The following is a 17509-nucleotide window of genomic DNA, read 5'->3' as shown; positions in this document are numbered from 1 at the left end:
CTTTCCACCTTAGGAATTGTACCTCACAGGAGTGTAGAGGTTCAAAAGGAGGTCCCATTAGTCTGGTTAGAACCACGTTTAGGTTCCAGACAGGTGAAGGTGGGTGTCTTGGAGGAATGATTTGTTTGAGTCCCTCTAGGAAAGCTTTAATAGCGGGTACCCTGAAGAGTGAAAGGTGCTGCCTGTTCTGAAGATAAGCTGCCACCGCAGCTAAATGTATACGTATGGAACTGTAAGCCAGATTGCATCTGTGTAAATGTAACAGGTAACATATGATGTTGTGAGTAGATGCATCTAGCGGATTTATGTCATTATTGTTACAATAGATGACAAATCGTTTCCACTTCGCCGCATAGCATGCTCTGGTTGTAGGTCTTCTTGCCTCTTTGATAATATTCATACAGTCAGGAGGCAAGTTCAGGTAACCAAACTATGACTTCAGGAGCCAGATCGCAAGGTTCAACTGTTGCGGATCTGGGTGCTGAATGTCGCCATGGCTCTGCGTTAAAAGACTGGATGTTAATCGCAGCCTTTGATGAGGAACCACGGAAAGTTCTAGGAACGTGGTGTACCATGGTTGCCGCGCCCAGTTCATCCATATCGCATTGCCCTGAGACTGCGGATGTGGAAACCTGGCGGCGAAGCTTTGGCATTTTGCGTTTTCCCTTGTGGCGAACAGGTCTATTTCTGGGTGACCCCACCGCTGGAAGTACGGTTGCAGCACTGAGGGATGTATCTCCCACTCGTGCATTTGGTGGCTGTGTCTGCTGAGCAGATCCGCCATCTGGTTGTCCTTGCCTGGGAGGTGTTTGCCATGAGGAAGATGTTCCTCTGAATGGCCCACTTCCACATGCTTTGCGCTAGATGGGACAACTGTGGAGATTGTGTCCCTCCCTGCTTTTGTATGTAGTACATGGCAGTCATGTTGTCCGTCCGGATTAACACGACTTTGTTGCACAAATGTACCTTGAACGCCTTCATTGCCATAAAGATTGCCATCAGTTCCAGCAGGTTGATGTGCATCCTTTTTTGCTGTGTCGTCCATAGTCCCTGCACTGTGTAATGGAGGACATGCGCTCCCCATCCTAGGAGAGATGCGTCCGTTGTTAGCACTATTTGTGGTACAGGCTCTTGGAACGGTCGTCCCCTGCACAGGTTTTGTGGGTTCCACTAATGCAGAGAGCTGTATGCGTGACCTGTCACCAACACTAGGTCTGTTAATTGTCCCTGAGCCTGGTTCCACTGCCGTGCTAAGCACTCCTGAAGCGGACGCATGTGTAGTCTCGCGTGAGGGACTATGAAGATGCATAAACACCCTTGCTGTGAGCCAGTGTTGGGGTTTGAATTTCTGAATCAGTAGTAGAATGCTGTTGATTCTTGCTGAGTTTGGCTGCGCCTTTGCCGCCAGAGTGTCTATTGTTGCCCCCAGGTACTGTTGTACGTGGGCGGGCTGAAGATGAGACTTTGGGTAATTTAATGAGAATCCGAGGCTGTGTAGGAGGTGAATAGTACGGGACATGTGGCTGGCACATTGCTGGGCTGACTTTGCTTGGATGAGCCAGTCGTCCAGATAGGGGTAGACGTGAATATGGTTTCTTCGTAGGTGCGCCGCCACTGTCGCTAGGCACTTGGTAAACACCCTGGAGGCTGTTGTCACCCCGAAAGGCAGTACTTTGAACTGGTAGTGCTGATTTTGGATGGTAAACCTGAGATACTTCCTGTGTGCTGGATGTATTGGTATGTGGAAATACGCATCCTTTAGGTCTAGTGTTGCGAGGAAGTCTCACTGACTGAGTAATGGTAGAACTTGCAGTAAAGTGAGCATGTGAAAGTGTTCTGACAAGATGTATTGGTTTAGGGGCCTGAGGTCCAGTATTGGCCTGAGAGAGCCGTCCTTTTTGGGGATTAAGAAGTACAGCGAGTACACCCCTGTACCCTGTTGCTGTATAGGGACGAGTTCTATAGCCCCTTTTTGCAGCATGCTGAGGACTTCTTGCTGAAATAAGTGTATGTGCTCTGCGGACATAGGACGGTGTCTTGGGGATATGTTGGGTGGAGTGGAGGTTAGCTCTAGACAATAGCCGTACTGAATAAGTTGTCTCACCCACCTGTCTGTGGTAATGCTTTCCCAGACTGGCAGGAACTGTTGTAACCTGCCCCCAACCGGTGTTACATGGTCCGGGGGCAGTGACCAGGCGTCACTGTTTATTATTTGCGGAGGATCTGGTGTTGTTATTCCCTCGTCCTCTGCCTTTACTGCTGTTGCCACGGTATTCACCTCTGCTCGTTTTATTATAGGTGGTTTGCGTGCTCCCTTTATTGTATTGAGTCTGCTGGGAAGCCTGGCCTTTAGTAGCTCCTCTGTTATTGGAGCGACGAAAGGAGCCTCCTCTGAATTGTTGTGACTGCAAGGCACCCATAGATTTGGCTGTCTCAGTGTCTTTTTTAATCTTCTCTAAGATTGTGTCCACATCAGGACCAAATAAAAAAATCTGAGTTCACAGGCTGATTTAATAATGTTGTTTGAATCTCAGGTTTGAACCCAGAGATGCGCAACCAAGCATGCCTTCTGAGCATGACACTTGTGTTGATGGCCCTGGCTGCGGTGTCTGCTGCGTCCAGCGCAAATTTAATGGATGTGTTGGATTTTAGTTTCGCTTCTTATATCAGTGTTTCTGCTCCCTCCTTGTAGGCATCAGGCAAATGTTGTAGCAGTTGCTCTAATGTGTCATAATGCGCCCTATCGTGTCTGGCTAATAGGGCCTGTGTGTTGGAAATTCTCCAGATATTAGCTGCTTGAGCAGCTACCCTTTTCCCAGAAGCCTCTAATACTTTAGACTCCTTGTCTGGAGGAGGAGCATCACCAGTAGTTTGTGAGTTGGCACGTTTACGAGCATTGGATACCACCAACGAGTCCAACGGCAGCTGTCCCTTAATGTATGTAGGGTCCACAGGCGCCGGTCTGTATTTTCTTTCAATTCTGGGGTTAACAACCCTTGCTCTTGTGGTTTCCTTGAAAATGTCTCCTGCGTGTTTAAGGACACCTTTTAACATTGGCAATGTTTTAACTGATTTCTCTGAAGTGGAGAAAGTGTCAAACAAGAAGTCCTCTTCAATTGGGTCAGCATGCATGTCCACATCGTGATTTTGAGCTGCCCTTTCTATTAATGCGTTAAACGCTGCTGTATCTTCTGTTGGCGAAGTTTTGACAGGATAAGAAGGAGTATCAGGAATAGTTAGTGACTCCCCCTGGTCATTAGGGTCTGTCCAGGCTTGAGTCTGGTCATCCTGATCATTTTCCGCAGGGCAAGAATATTGCTCATCATAGTCATACCCTATATCCTCATTAGAGCGTGTGGGCGAGTATGCAGAAGTGTCCTGGCCATGGTACCCTACAGCCTCGAAAAGGAAAGGTGATGTAGAAGAATCCCTTTTCTTTTTGAGTGGAATTTTATATGATTCCATAGGATTTTCCGACCTGATCTTTCTTTGATGAACAGTAAGTCTGCCGGTTTCGGAGTTGATAAGTAGCTTCGACTGATTATTATAGGAGGGCTCCTGGTACAGAACGTCCTCTTCCAGAGGATGACTCCTTTTTCCAAGTGACACCGTTTTGGGTGTTTCGACCCCAGTTTTCGGATCGATCGTCTTAGGGCGTGCAGTTGGGGGCAGCCCGAATTTTATTGGTGGCATAGCGTCTTTAGACAGACTGACCTTTTTCGGTGCCGGCGTCGATATAGGACCGACCGACTTTGCCCCGTCGTTTTGCCTCTGAACTTGCGCAGACTTCAGTGCTTGTGGCGTCGGAGGTACGCTCTTTTGCCTCGATTCGACGTGCTCCTTTGAGGCGCCTTTGTGGTTTGGCTCGAGGGCTTTGACGAGCTGTGGTCTGTCGACTCGGTGCTTCGGATCGAGAACCTTTCGAGCCTGTAGTCCCTTGTTTGTGTCGCTGTCCGTCGACGTCGACCTCGTCGGTTCGACGTGCTTGGCTTTAGCGATGGACTTTATTGCACCAATCTTCGGCTCAACACCCTTTATGTTCGACCCCGCGGGCCGTCAACACTTGTTTTCTTCGTCGACTCCGACGTGTTCGAACTCTTCGATCCGAAGACTGTTTTCAGCAGTTTTGGTTTCGACTCGGTGGCTTTCGGTTTCGCTTTCAGTAGTGCGACCGATGGCTCGTGTGATATGTTCTTGGCCGGGCCGAGACGCGGGGCTATAGAATGTTTGTCATGATCTTGGCTGAGGCCTTTTTGCGATGCCTCGACCTGAGCCTTTGGAAGTTTTATAGTGTCTTTTTCGGGCCCAGTACCCACTGCTGGGCCTGGTTCATCGCTCGAGTCTTCATCGACGGCTCCAATGGGGGACGCGTCGTCCCTTACCTCGTCAACGTGTTCCTCATCGACGTGTTCTTCGTCGTCTTCATAATAGTTGGAGTCGTGCTCCGAACCCGGATCCGACGGCTGGTCTGGATCCTCAGTCTCGACGACCTCATAGTCGTCTTCATCGAAGATATTCACCGGGTCGGGCGCTGGCTTCGTCATTGTTTGTCTCGCTGCACGTCGGAGCCTGAGCGTCTTCTTTGACCGGAATCGAGCACAAGCTAGACAGTTGTCCTCATTGTGGTCGGGTGATAAGCACTTGTTGCACACCGGGTGCACATCGATGTGCGGGTATTTTGAGTTACAAAGGGGGCATCGTTTGAACGGGCTCCTTTCCATCGACGATCGGGCCTCTGGTGTCGAAAAGGCCACGCGGCTCTCATCGACGTCCTGCTTGAAAAGAACTGGAACAAGAACTCGGCACAGACCAAAATAACAATACCGACGACCCTGAAGGCCTTTTGGCCTTGTAGAAAAGTTTCCGAACCCAATGGTGGAAAAAAACAATCTGAGGATGGAGAGGATGCCCATGCGCACTGTAGTCAGGGGGAGGAGCCACCTATCTCGTGATACTTCGAAGACTCTTCCAGGACAACAATGTGCAATCATCCGGACCCAACACTAGGGGGCGATCTATGCACAAGATATGAATTCAGCAGCTCACATGCCTCGAACATAATGTTATCACTTTAATGCTTGTGGTTGGGTAAAGATGGACACTTTCGGGCCTGTCCCATTTAAGTAGCACAAGGTTCCTATTAATTCCCTCTGATTTACAAAATATACATCACACCCATCATGGGTCTTCGCTACACATATCGTTTCTGCTCTTACGGAGACAACATAAATCTATGTACAGGGGGAAAACATCTTTGGAGAAACAGACCCCATCAAAACTAAAGGAAAAAACCCAACAATCGTATAGGATGGCTACCGCTGGCTAAGCAACAAACTAGAACTGTTAGTAGAAAGCACCATCCATCAGATAAAGCGATAAAATAACTTTGCCATTCATGATCACCCAGGCGCACCATGCCACGGTATAGACTGGGCTCGTCAAATTGTGGCTTGACTACAGTAACGCGCTGTGCACGGCTCCCCCTACATACCAAATGGAAAGGCTACAAATACCATTTTTGTTGAACTTGTCCCACTCTGCAGGTCATTCCAAAACATTTTGTCTTTCACCCTACTTTTTTTGCTGAATTTGTTTTAGGATCCGGCACACTTAACCAGTGCTAGCCAGTGCTTGTGCTCACTCCCTAAAACATGGTTAAATTGGCTTACATCTGATTAGCATATTTAATTTACTTGTAAGTCCCTAATAAAGTGGTATACCATATCCCCAGGTTCTGTAAATTAAGTGCTACTAGTGTGCCTGCAGCACTTATTGTGCCACCCAGGTAAGTCGCCCCTTAAAATATGTCGTAGCTCTGCCTCTGCAGCCTTAATGCAGTTTTAAACTGCTAATTTGACTTGGCAAAATAACTCATGTGCCAAGCCTTAAACTCCCGTTTTGTTACATATAAGTCACCCCTTAGCTAAGCCCTAGGTAGCCCATAGGTCAGGGTGCATTGTAATTAATAGGTTCGGCACTTCAGTTTTGCCTGTGAACATGAGGTTCACGTTTCCTCATGTGTGCTTATATACAGAGAAGACAGAGGTGTTTGCAAATGCCTCTGAAAGCTAAATCACCTTCCAGGGAATCTGCTGCTGAAGGTGCTACCATGAGCAAAAAGGGAGCCTACAAAGGGTTTGAAAGACTCTTTACTCCAACTTTCTAATAACAGTCTTACCTGCTCCTCATTCTTTTTAATCCTCCTTTTTCTACCACTGAGAACCCAAACTTTGGCCATCTAAATATGCAACGCAGCCGCAGACATACGAGAACTCCCCCCCACCAAGCTCTCTTGCTGTCTCGTCCATTTCCAAATACATCCTAAATGTGTAGTAACTAATCTAAAGAGGCCACAGGCGGTTAGGGGTTATGGATCCTCCATTCAAGCATTAATGCAATACATATTGTTTTCCAAAGACAGGCACTTACATTGAGGAGCATTTGTTTCTTGGCAAAGATTGGTCAAGGACTATTATGGGTCAATGAAAGTAAACACAAGTCAGTTTTCATTGCATAATATGAATAAAGAAAAGTATCAGACACATATTTTAAGTCATCTAAATATTTTACCTGATAGATTCATTGGTAAGCAGATGAGTGATTTGTTCTTATGTGGAGGCCCATCACTTGTATTTGCCAGGAGGCACATCCAGTCCGCTTGGCAGCCATTAGTAATCCACATTTTCCCACCATTAATAACATAGTCGTCACCTTTTTTAACTGCTGTCGTCTTAATATCTATGATGAAAACAATAGTTTATCACACAAATATAGAGACCATAAAGCGTACTACATTTTTCCATTTAACGTCAGTAAACAGTAAAACAATATCATAAAAACCACAATCATGTTGCATATAGGAACACAAATGACAAACATACATAAGGAATCAAAAACATAACTATGGTACTAGATCGCTACAAAATCACAAAACGTGCAGTCATCTCCTTCATTAAGGTTTCCAGGGAAATCTACAAGTTTTTATCTTTTTTCACCCCATGTGAGAGCAAACTGTACTACCCAAACATGCGAAAAGTGAGGATGAAAAAATAACATCCGCAATTCAATGCGAAGTGCACCACATTAAGTATCAGTGCAAAAATATTTTAAATTACCTAATCACAGTGTTTCAATGAATAAGCAGAGTATGGGCAATATCCCTAAAAATAATGTTGGAATCTATGATGCGCCTAAAATATTACCTCCCAAGTCTATACTATGCAATATATTCTTCCAATTTGACAGGATTAAAACAGCACAGGACTTCCCATTTGTAATCAAAGATAGCGTCAATGAAGTAGCAAGAAAAATAAAATCCTGTATACCCAGGAGGATATTGGTCTATTATCTTGGAACGACCAGGTGATTGTGAAAAATATATTTTCCAAAGTAGGATCTTAACAAGCATTGGTAAAGCAAATGTCTGCTCAGTGATGTCATCAATGATACCATGCAAGGTGTCATCAGTGATGTTATCAATGATATAGTACATGTCATGAGTGATGCAATATGTGATGTCAGAAGAAGTGCAGGGCGAGGGCGTGAGTTATAATTACATCAGTAAACTATACCTGGTGAATTTCGGAGGTTTTCGGAGTTTAAAATGTTACATTTAAACTGATATTTCCACCTAACTCTAACGTTACTTTAACCTTTGGTTTTGTAAGTGAATTTCTAAGTTTAAAAAAAATGTAAATTAAGATGCTAATGGCATAACTAACTTTATCACTTTAACTTTTGTTTTCCTCCAGTGGTTTCTATTTTCTTTTTTTTAATCAAAGTGCAATTGTATTACCATATGCAACTACGTCAACCTCATGCACATGGTCTTCAGCCGTGCACACTGTGGGGTTGGCTGCACAGCCTCTACCGAACCTCCCAAGGGGCAGTCACCCCCCTGCTGCGCATGGTGTGAGGATCCACAAGCATGCGAGGCCATCCCACCATAGACACCCACACCTCTTTTCTATTGTTTTCCAATCCTGCAAGGCTCTCCTGGGAGCCAGTGCATCCCTCTTGGTCGCACAAGACTCTCTCGGGGGCACACTGAGCCACACTTGCTCCTCCAATAATGCAGAAGGATCGCTTCACCAGCAAAAAAATAAAATTAAGTTAGCCTGGTCCCTCTTCCCTCCAACAAGATCCAGGGAATCAGGTTATCCCTAACCTGTACCTTTATACTTTTTTCCAATATTCAGGATACTGGGACAGAGCTCCCATGTCCTCTAATGGCTACCGCAACCTCTCTTCATGCTGGAGTTTGCCAATCAGAACTCGAGGTTCTGCGGAATGAGGCAGTCGAAGAGAAAAAAGCCCACACAGCTTATCAGATCACTCTAATATTTGAAGTGGTGTGTATATGTGACTCCTGCAAGAGACTTCCAAACCCAACTGTCCCGTATCTAAGAAGTTTGCACCTTAATTTTTCCTCAAAAACCACTGAACACTGTATTAAAAAAAAAAAACTCACTTTCTGGGTAAAGTCCTTGCTTTCTGCTAAATGTGCTGAGAATCCGTCCAGCCACTTTGCTGTAGAAGTTTCTAAAACTCCCTATAGAAAATGCATGGAGAAATCGCATCTTGGGGCCTCCACTCTTTCTTGGCCGCTGCACGACTGATCACTACGAAACTTTGAAAGTAGAGGGAGAACGTGTGCGTGTTTTGCAAACCACCCTCTGACACCTGAGAAGAGGAACATTGAAACTGGGACTACCCTACTGCCCAAAGACAAGAAAAATAATTGACTAAGAGGACACAAGAGATTACTATATTCAAATACTCAAGGAAAAATACTAGCTAAACAACGCACACGGCTACCAGACAAAAAATGTGAATGTCAAGAAATAAAAAATAACAAAAGGAACTTTGGAAGCTGGAGATGCAACAAATTATACATTTTGATGGTGTCAACTGAATTACTGATAGATTCATTGGTAAGCAGATGAGTGATTTGTTCCTCTATGGAGGTCCATCACTTGTATTTGCCAGGAGGTACATCCAGTCCGCTTGGCAGCCATTAGTAATCCACATTTTCCCACCATTAATAACATAGTCATCACCTTTTTTAACTGCTGTCGTCTTAATATCTATGATGAAAACAATAGTTTATCACACAAACAGACGATAAAGCGTACTATATTTTTCCATTTAAAGTCAGTAAACAGTAAAGCAATATCATAAAAACCACAATCATGTTGCATATAGGAACACAAATGACACATCTATAAGGAATCAAAAACATAACTATGGAGAGGCGTGGCCGGGCAAGATGGCCGAACGGTTGTGACCCGTCTCGGCTTCCAGTCCGCGTGCACTTCAGGAGCTCATAGTGCCGGTTCCCAGGGGGCTGAACTTATAACATTCCACAGCGGAACATGTAGCGCGCGTTCTGGTGGCGCTCACCTGCCTTTCAACTCGCAGGAGTGTCCTCATTCCGGCTTTGTGAGGCTCTCGGGCCGCGGGCTAAAATGGCGGCCACTGATCGATCCTGAGCACCGGAGCAGTGGAGGGCAACACTCCTGGGCCCTGGGTTTCCCCTCATCTTCTCCCGCACCCAAGGTGAGCCGGTCTTCAGCGCTAATGTTCGGAAGCGCTCCCTGCTCTTTGACGAGCCGTGCACTCAGCAATGACAGCTTGGGGGCCGACACCTGACCCTAAGATGGCGGCCCCCACTGTGACATTGGCGCCGCTGATTCCCGCCGACTACTCTGCGAACTCCCGGGCTCTGGCGGTGTTTGGATTGTCCCGGGAGGGGCAGCGCGATCATCCCTCTGCAGCCTCCGTAATTTTTTGAAGAATTCACCCGCCGGCGCTGCCACGTGGTCCGACTGCTTGGCTCTAAGATCGCGGCGCCTGCAGAACACCGGTACCACTGACTCTGCCTGATCACCTTGCAAGCTGCTGACCCTCTGCATCATCTGGTGGGTCCTGTGCTGCAGCATTCACCCTGAATTTGGTAGACGTCCTGCGCATCATGCTCCTCTCTGCCCCGTGCTAGATCAGGCACTCGCTTCTGAGAACGCTTCCTGGTAAGACTCGGACAGCTCACCACCACGCTTACGGGGGGGTTAGTGGATACACTCACCTGCATGGCCTTCTCACGGCCCATGGAACAAGCATCCGAGTTCCTGATTACTTGCCGCCACCTCGCATGTGCCCCCCCCTGCGGCTCGTCTGGGACCTTCGCTCCTGTCCTCACAACCACGGCCCGGCCTCCTTACCTACTTTGTGTAGCTGGAGATCGCCGCAACCGCAGCCAAGGCGGACCTCCTAGGGACAGCCCGTATGCCGCCCAAGAAGGAGACGGCTAGAACAACCACCAAGGTCTCTGACTTCTTCCCGGCCTCGGACAAGCGTCCATCGCTACATGCGGACGACGCAGTGACCGCCATGGCTCTCTCGAAGGCTGACCTCCTAGCCATGTTTAAGGACTTCAAATCTGAGCTGCGCAAAGACTTGGGACAAGACAATAAATCTTCTATTGAGCAGCTGCGGGCCGACCTGAACAAAGAGCTAACCTCCCTCCAGCGGGATGTCAACTCGGTGGGCACCCGGGTGGTGGACTTAGAGGCGCACTCTCAAGACCAAGACAAACTCACGTCGGAACTGGAAGAAGTGCGATCACTCCGGGACCAGGTACTCCAGTCGCAGCTCAAGACAGAGGACCTTGAAAATAGGGCCCGTAGAGACAACATACGCGTCAAGGACCTGGAGGAAGGAGCGGGGGGGGGGCAGGACCTGGGGTCCTCCCTGGAGGGTCTTTTCGCAGAAATCCTGAGCCCTCAAACCCTCAAGATAAAACTTGAACGAGTACATAGAGTGGGGGCTCTCAAGCATGGTGACAAGAGAAGACCTCGAGATATACTGGCAAAATTCCATTCTTTTAAGGTGAAGGAGGCAGTCCTTAGGTTTGTCAGGTTGAAAGATTCCATCTCCTTTCAAAACCATTCTTGTACGATCTACCAAGACCTGTCACCGGCCACCCTAGCGAGGAGGCAGCAATTTTGACCCATTACCACCAAACTAAGAGACAATAAGAATAAGTACCGGTGGACCTTCCCTTTTGGATTGAGCTTCGTAATCGGCAGCGCTACATATCTGAGTTACAAGAGGGCCTGACCCTCCTTGGTCTCTCCAATGCAGACAGTGTTTCTGGACAGGACGAGCCCAATGGCAATGGTAAGATGTCATCTCCTGCATAGGCCTGGTCGGAAGGCCCTCGCAGGGGACGTAGATGAAGTCTACACGCCTCCCACAGGACTGATGTTGCCCTCCAACCCATGGGCTCTACATCCACATCCTTTTTGGCTCTGGGCTGCGGTTCTGAACGGCTGTCTGGTATGGTTTGTGAGGGAGAGGACTCCTGCCCGTACCCAATGTTTAGGCCTCCTGGAACTCATCAGCTACCTCGACTTGACTGCCCCACCTCCGCTTTCCCACCGATGACAGGACATTGTGGTTGGTTCTGCTCACGCTGGAGGGGCAGCATTTTGCTGGGTCCAATAGGTTTATTCCAGGTACCCCGTTTATGTAGCAGTCAGTTAGTCTCAGCCCGGGGGCACACGACTAGGCTCCTCTTAATTGGGGGCCACCCTTAGTAATGTGAAACTGATGCTTTTCAGATGTTTGGCTGTGCATTCCCTAGGCTCTGCTCCAGAGTGGGCGCGGACGGAGACCTCGGTCCTTCGGCCCCCCCACTCTCCTGAGGGGCTCATACCACCCCTAGTGGGATGTTCATGATGTGTTTCATGTTATTTCTACAATGGTTCGGATTCTGGTTTTTACTTTTGTTGGGGGAAGGGGGGGAGGGGTTGGGTGGGTCATGGTGGTGGTTTTTTAAGGTTCTGTAAATTAGGCTTACTGTGGTCGACAACATCTTATCGTTGCATTTGCAGATGGCGGGATGTACCTTCTGGATCCCGGGCCTACGGAGGGTTTAGTGGGTTTGGTTAGGCTCCTATTGAAATGTTACCTTTCCCCACTAACATGATGACAATTACCATAGGTACATGGAATGTCAAGGGTCTTAACTCCCCTCAGAAGCGCCAGAAGATCTAGAAATACATTACGGATCACCATCTTGATGTAGTAGCCCTTCAAGAAACCCACCTCGTTAGATCTGAGGACACAAGGCTGCGCCACAAACAGTACCCATTGATTTACAGGTCTTCCGCCTTAACGAAACACAGGGGGGTTGCATTATTGTTCCACTCATCCACCAAATTTCAACACCTGGATGTGCGACAGGGCAGGGATGGGCGATGGGTTATGGTTAAAGGTCAGCTGCGGGGAATACTTAGTACTTTTGTAGCAGTATATGCCCCCAACACAGGCCAGACAGCTTTCTTACACACCCTTCTGGGGAAGTTACTGGATTTTACAGAAGGGCAACTAATTCTCATGGGAGACTTTAATTTAACTTGGTGTAAGGACTTGGACTGCACCCATTCACAACGCGCGAGCACCAGTTCCTTCTCAACAGGCACGCAGCACGACTCCACGATATGGGTCTTTTAGACGCTTGGCGCACTCTCTACCCCACCTCCTGTGACTTCACATTCTATTCCCATGTGCACCCAACTTACTCACGACTAGATTACATTTTTATAAGCCAATCCCTATTGGGCGATCTTCAAGAAGCCAAAATATTCCCTCTCTCCATTTCTGACTACAGCCTCCTAGCCATATCCTTGTCTTGAGGGTCAACAACTCTACGTCTCCCAGGTGGTACTTCCCAGCTGCTCTTGGCCGTGATAGGGACACCTGTACTAAACTAAGGGGGGGCCATCACCGAATCCTTTGATACCAATAACCCCGACGGCACGTCGGACTTTATCACCTGGGACGCTTTTAAAGCGGTCTTCCAGGGGAAGTGCATCTCCCTTAACTCCGCATTAAATTTACAATGTGCCAAGGAAAGGGAAACGCTAGAGTCGGAATTGGCTTCAGTGGAACAAACTCAAACTATACCCCACAAGGCAGACCCTTCGCAATCTCACAGCATTGAGGGGTAAACTTCAAGCCATCTACAATAATAGGGCAGAACTTACACTTTTGAAATTGCGTCAAGTGTCTTACTGCCAGGGCAATAAGATTAGCAAACACCTCACTCGGCAACTCAAGGATAAACGAGTACGGGAATATATTGGGGGAATCCGGGGTCCACAGGGCGATCTTACCCATTGCGACGGGACAAAAGCGGAACTTTTTGGGTCCTTTCATAAAGCCTTATACTCTGGCGATTTTTTAGATCCTGAAGCCCAACGTGCATATTTACAATCCCTTCAGCTTCCACAGGTCTCCCCGGAGTGGATGAACTCCTAACGGCACCTATCACATGTGAAGATGTTACCTTGGCGATTAAAGCACTCAAATCTCAAAGCTCCTGGCCCAGATGGGTTTACAGCCCTATTTTATAAGATCTTTGCCCCAGATATCATCCCTCACCTTACGCTTCTCTTCAATAGGATGGCGGAGGAGGTTCTGCTCCTGACTCATTATCGGAAGCAGTAATTACTGTTATTCCCAAACCGGGAAAAGATCCTGAGACTTGCCCCTCCTACAGACCTATCGCCCTCCTCAACCCTGACGCAAAGCTGTATTCATCCATCATAGCTAAACGATTAAATGATCTGATGCCCGATCTTATACATCCGGATCAATCCAGCTTCATTAAAGGGCACCAAACTCACGACAACACACGCCACAATGTCCACCTTGTCGAGAAGGCCAATAGATACCGGATTCCCGCGGTCCTCGTGGGGCTTGGCGCAGAGAAGGCTTTCGACAGGGTGGATTAACGGTTCCTGTTCCATACCATGTCAGCTTTCGGCTCGCTCCCAGGTTCCTCACTATGATCCGGGCTAACTATCTTCAGCCTCGATCCAGAGTTCTGGTCAATGGTACACAATCCACCTCATTTCTCCACTCTAGAGGTACCAGACAGGGATGCCCCCTTTCCCCCCTACTTTTTGCCCTTAGCATTGAGCCCCTAGCTGCGGCCATTAGAGCAAACCCTATAATTCAGGGGATTCCTTTCACGGGGAACAACATAAAATTTCCCTATTTGCTGACGACATTTTACTATCTCTTGCTGATCCGGCGACATCGCTCCCATCTTTACAAACCGAATTGGCAAAATTCGAAGATGTAGCAGGCTTCAAAGTAAACATGGGTAAATCCTTTATTCTCAACCTCACACTCTCGCCAGCAGTGATGCAGGCTCTCCAGCCCCTCACACCTCTCCAGTGGACCACTTCTTCCATTCAGTATCTAGGCGTCCAGATTACACCCAAAGTGGGGGGTCTCTACGCTGCCAATTTCCCTCCTATACTGTGGCGTATCCAAGCAGAGCTCAACAAATGGAAACCCCTCTTCTTATCGTGGTTGGGTCGTATCCATGCCATAAAAATGACCCTCCTTCCTAAACTCCTTTACCTATTTCAGGCGGTACCTATCGAAATGGAGAGGGAATTCTTTCAACGTGTCAAGACTATGATCTTGGATTTTATATGGCAGGGAAGACGGGCACGCTTCTCTTACACGATACTCCGTCATCCTAGAGAGGAGGGTGGAGTGGGACTCCCAGATATTTACTAGTATTATAAGGCTGCCCAACTACGTGTGCTTACAGAATGGACAAAATATGAGTCCGATAAACATTGGCTGCACATGGATCGGAGTGTGACCGGTCGAACCATATGGGCCTTGATATGGCGCCCCAAGTGCGATAGTCCTAAAAATGCCTAAATTCTCCTACACGCACAACACTTAAAGTCTGGGATTCTGTGTCAGGCGACGAGAGATGGACCTCCTTTCCCTCCCCTTTACTCCCCTGCATTTCAATCCTGCATTCTCGCTGGGACTACAGTCAGGCCCATTCGATGCTTGGCGGGAGGGGGGATGCTTGGCCCTAACACACTTTTTTCATAATTTTGATCCCCTCACTTTTGATAGCTGCAAAAGGGAGTATAATATACAGAATTCAGAGAGATACCACTACAATCAGCTATTACACTGGGCCCTCACACCACGAGTTCGGGAGGGGGCTACGCGTCCTTTGACAACATTCAAATCCATTCTCACTAAGGCAAAGGCCATGAACGGCATCTCCTTTATATATACCTTTTGGATTCTGGTCCCATCCGTTTCCATACAAGGGAAATAAGAATGTTGATTGGAACTGACCATTTAGAACAGCTGTCCTTTAACATCATACAGGCACCCCAGTATAGAACGATACTCGGATTACCGTGGCTGAGAACTCACAACCCCCAAGTAGATTGGGAGGCGAAACGCTTCTGTTTTCCTCGGAATACTGCAGAACGCATTGTATCCAACACCAAACCAGTTAAGCGGCAGCCTTGGCTATGTGTCATCACATCCCCACGGCAGTGGAACATGATGTAATGTTCCCTGAGGAGTATCAGGAATATGCCGAAGTATTCAATGAAAGAAAGGCAGAAATCCTTCCCCTGCATCGGCCATACGATTGCCAGATTGACCTAGAACCTGCGGCCATCGTTCCAGCTGGTAGAGTGTATGCGCTTATGGAACCTGAAACAGCACATCTCCGAGAGTACTTGGATAAGTACCTGGAACTAGGATTCATACGGGACTCCAAGTCACCCGCGGCATCTCCTTTGTTTTTTATCCCGAAGGCTAATGGGGAGCTCCGTGCTTGTGTGTATTATAGATCGTTAAACAGCATCACCATCAAGAACAGATACCCGTTGCCCCTTATCAACTTATTGTTGGAGCAGGTCAAAGAGGCAGTGATATACACACGTTTGGATTTAAAAGGGGTGTATCACGTAGTACGCATGCGAAGCGTAGACGAATGGAAGACGGCGTTTAAAACGCGTTCTGGGTTGTATGAATACATGTTAATGCCCTTCGGTTTGTGCAATGCTCCTGCAGCATTCGAATTTATCCTTAGTGACGTTCTGCAGGAGTACCTGGACAAATTCGTGGTGGTATACATAGATGATATTTTGATCTATTAATCCAGAGTAGGGAAACACTCACAACATGTAAAGACCATCTTGAGGACCTTACAGGAGCACAGGTTGTACTGAAAGATCAGCAAATGTGAGTTCGGGGTAACTTCTTTTGAATTCCTGGGAGTGATGCTGACACCTGTGGGACAAGAAATGTCTGATCGGAAGCTAACCGCCGTAAAAGATTGGCCTCAACCTTTGAACGTCCGCGACATCCAGAGTTTTTTAGGATTTGCCAACTTTTATCGTCGGTTTATCAATCACTTCTCAGATTTAGCTGCCCCCTCACTCGTTTACTATGAATTAAGACGATCTTCCAGTGGACGGAGAAGGCCCAAGAGGGGTTTGAGGCTTTGAAACATGCATTTGTATCGGCTCCTGTCCTGTTGCAGGCAGACCCAGACTGACCACACATAGTGGAAGCAGATGCCTCTGACATGGCAGTAGGAGCGGTGCTCTCTCAATGTCACAATGATACTGGTCAACTCCACCCGGTGGCGTACATGTCCAGGAAACTTATACGATTGCGGGGAAAGAACTGCTTGCCATCAAAGAAGCATTCATGGATTGGAGACATCTCTTGAAAGGGGCCAGACACATCGTGACCGTGTACATGGACCATCGCAACCTCCAATTTATGACAGCAGCAAGACATCTTAATCTTACCCCATGACAGTTGCGATGGATGTTGTTTTTTGCTGGGTTCAATTTTCTGGTAACCTACAGACCTGGGTAAGACAACAAGAAAGCAGATGCCTTAACCCGTCAAACATCTTCCATAACGCCGGTAGCAGGCGTTAAACAAGCCATCATAAATCCACAGAATCTGATCGGGGTTACCTTCACAGAAGCATTTCTCAGGAGTGTGGCGAAAAACATTCGCACGGTTAGGTGGCATGAATGATTAAGAAAAAACAAGGATTGGAAGATTACTAAGGGATTTCCCATGCGAGGAAAACAGTATTGTTACCTATTTTGTGTCTACGCAAACGTGCCTTTAAATGGTGTCATTCTTTACCCTGTGCAGGACACAATGGTCTAGAAAAAACTGCAGAAAGAATCTTACGGCAGTTTTGGTGGCCTACCTTAAAATCTGGCGTCTCTGCATGGATAAAAGAATGTGCAACCTGCAGCCAAATGAAAGCTGTGCATGCAAGACAAGCACAGCTCTTACGCCCCCTCCCTACACCTGAACAACCCTGGGCTATCATCTCTGTGGATTTGGTGGTAGGGATGCCTGCTGACAAGGGGCATACCATCATAATGGTGGTTGTAGACTACCTCACTAAATTGGCTCATTTCATCGCTTGCAACCAAATCCCATCAGTTAGTATGTTAGCACATTTAATGCTGACACACATAGTAAGGTTACACAGATTACCTAGAAACATTGTCTCAGACTGTGATTCTCAATTCACTGCAAACTTTTGGACGGTGTGGTGTTCGGCCTTGGGTATAGTTTCCAATACTTCAACCAGTTACCACCCTCAAACTGACGGACAGACCGAAAG

At 47.4% G+C, this 17509-nt stretch overlaps 1 protein-coding gene across 1 annotated transcript in view; it reads right to left on the bottom strand.

Annotated features, from left to right (window-relative positions):
• Nucleotides 1-17509, bottom strand: part of LOC144784705 (putative acyl-CoA dehydrogenase 6) — a 683661-nt gene that overhangs the window by 286938 nt on the left and 379214 nt on the right. Inside the window, exon 5 of the mRNA XM_078663658.1 lies at nucleotides 6571-6738. Within this exon, the coding sequence (XP_078519784.1) occupies nucleotides 6571-6738 (168 nt within the window). The remainder of the gene's footprint in view (nucleotides 1-6570; nucleotides 6739-17509) is intronic.

The sequence above is a fragment of the Lissotriton helveticus genome, chromosome 10 (assembly GCF_964261635.1).
Source record: "Lissotriton helveticus chromosome 10, aLisHel1.1, whole genome shotgun sequence".
NCBI lineage: Eukaryota > Metazoa > Chordata > Amphibia > Caudata > Salamandridae > Lissotriton > Lissotriton helveticus.
Note: the sequence above shows the minus strand (reverse complement) of the source record. Positions and strands in the feature narration are given on the sequence as shown.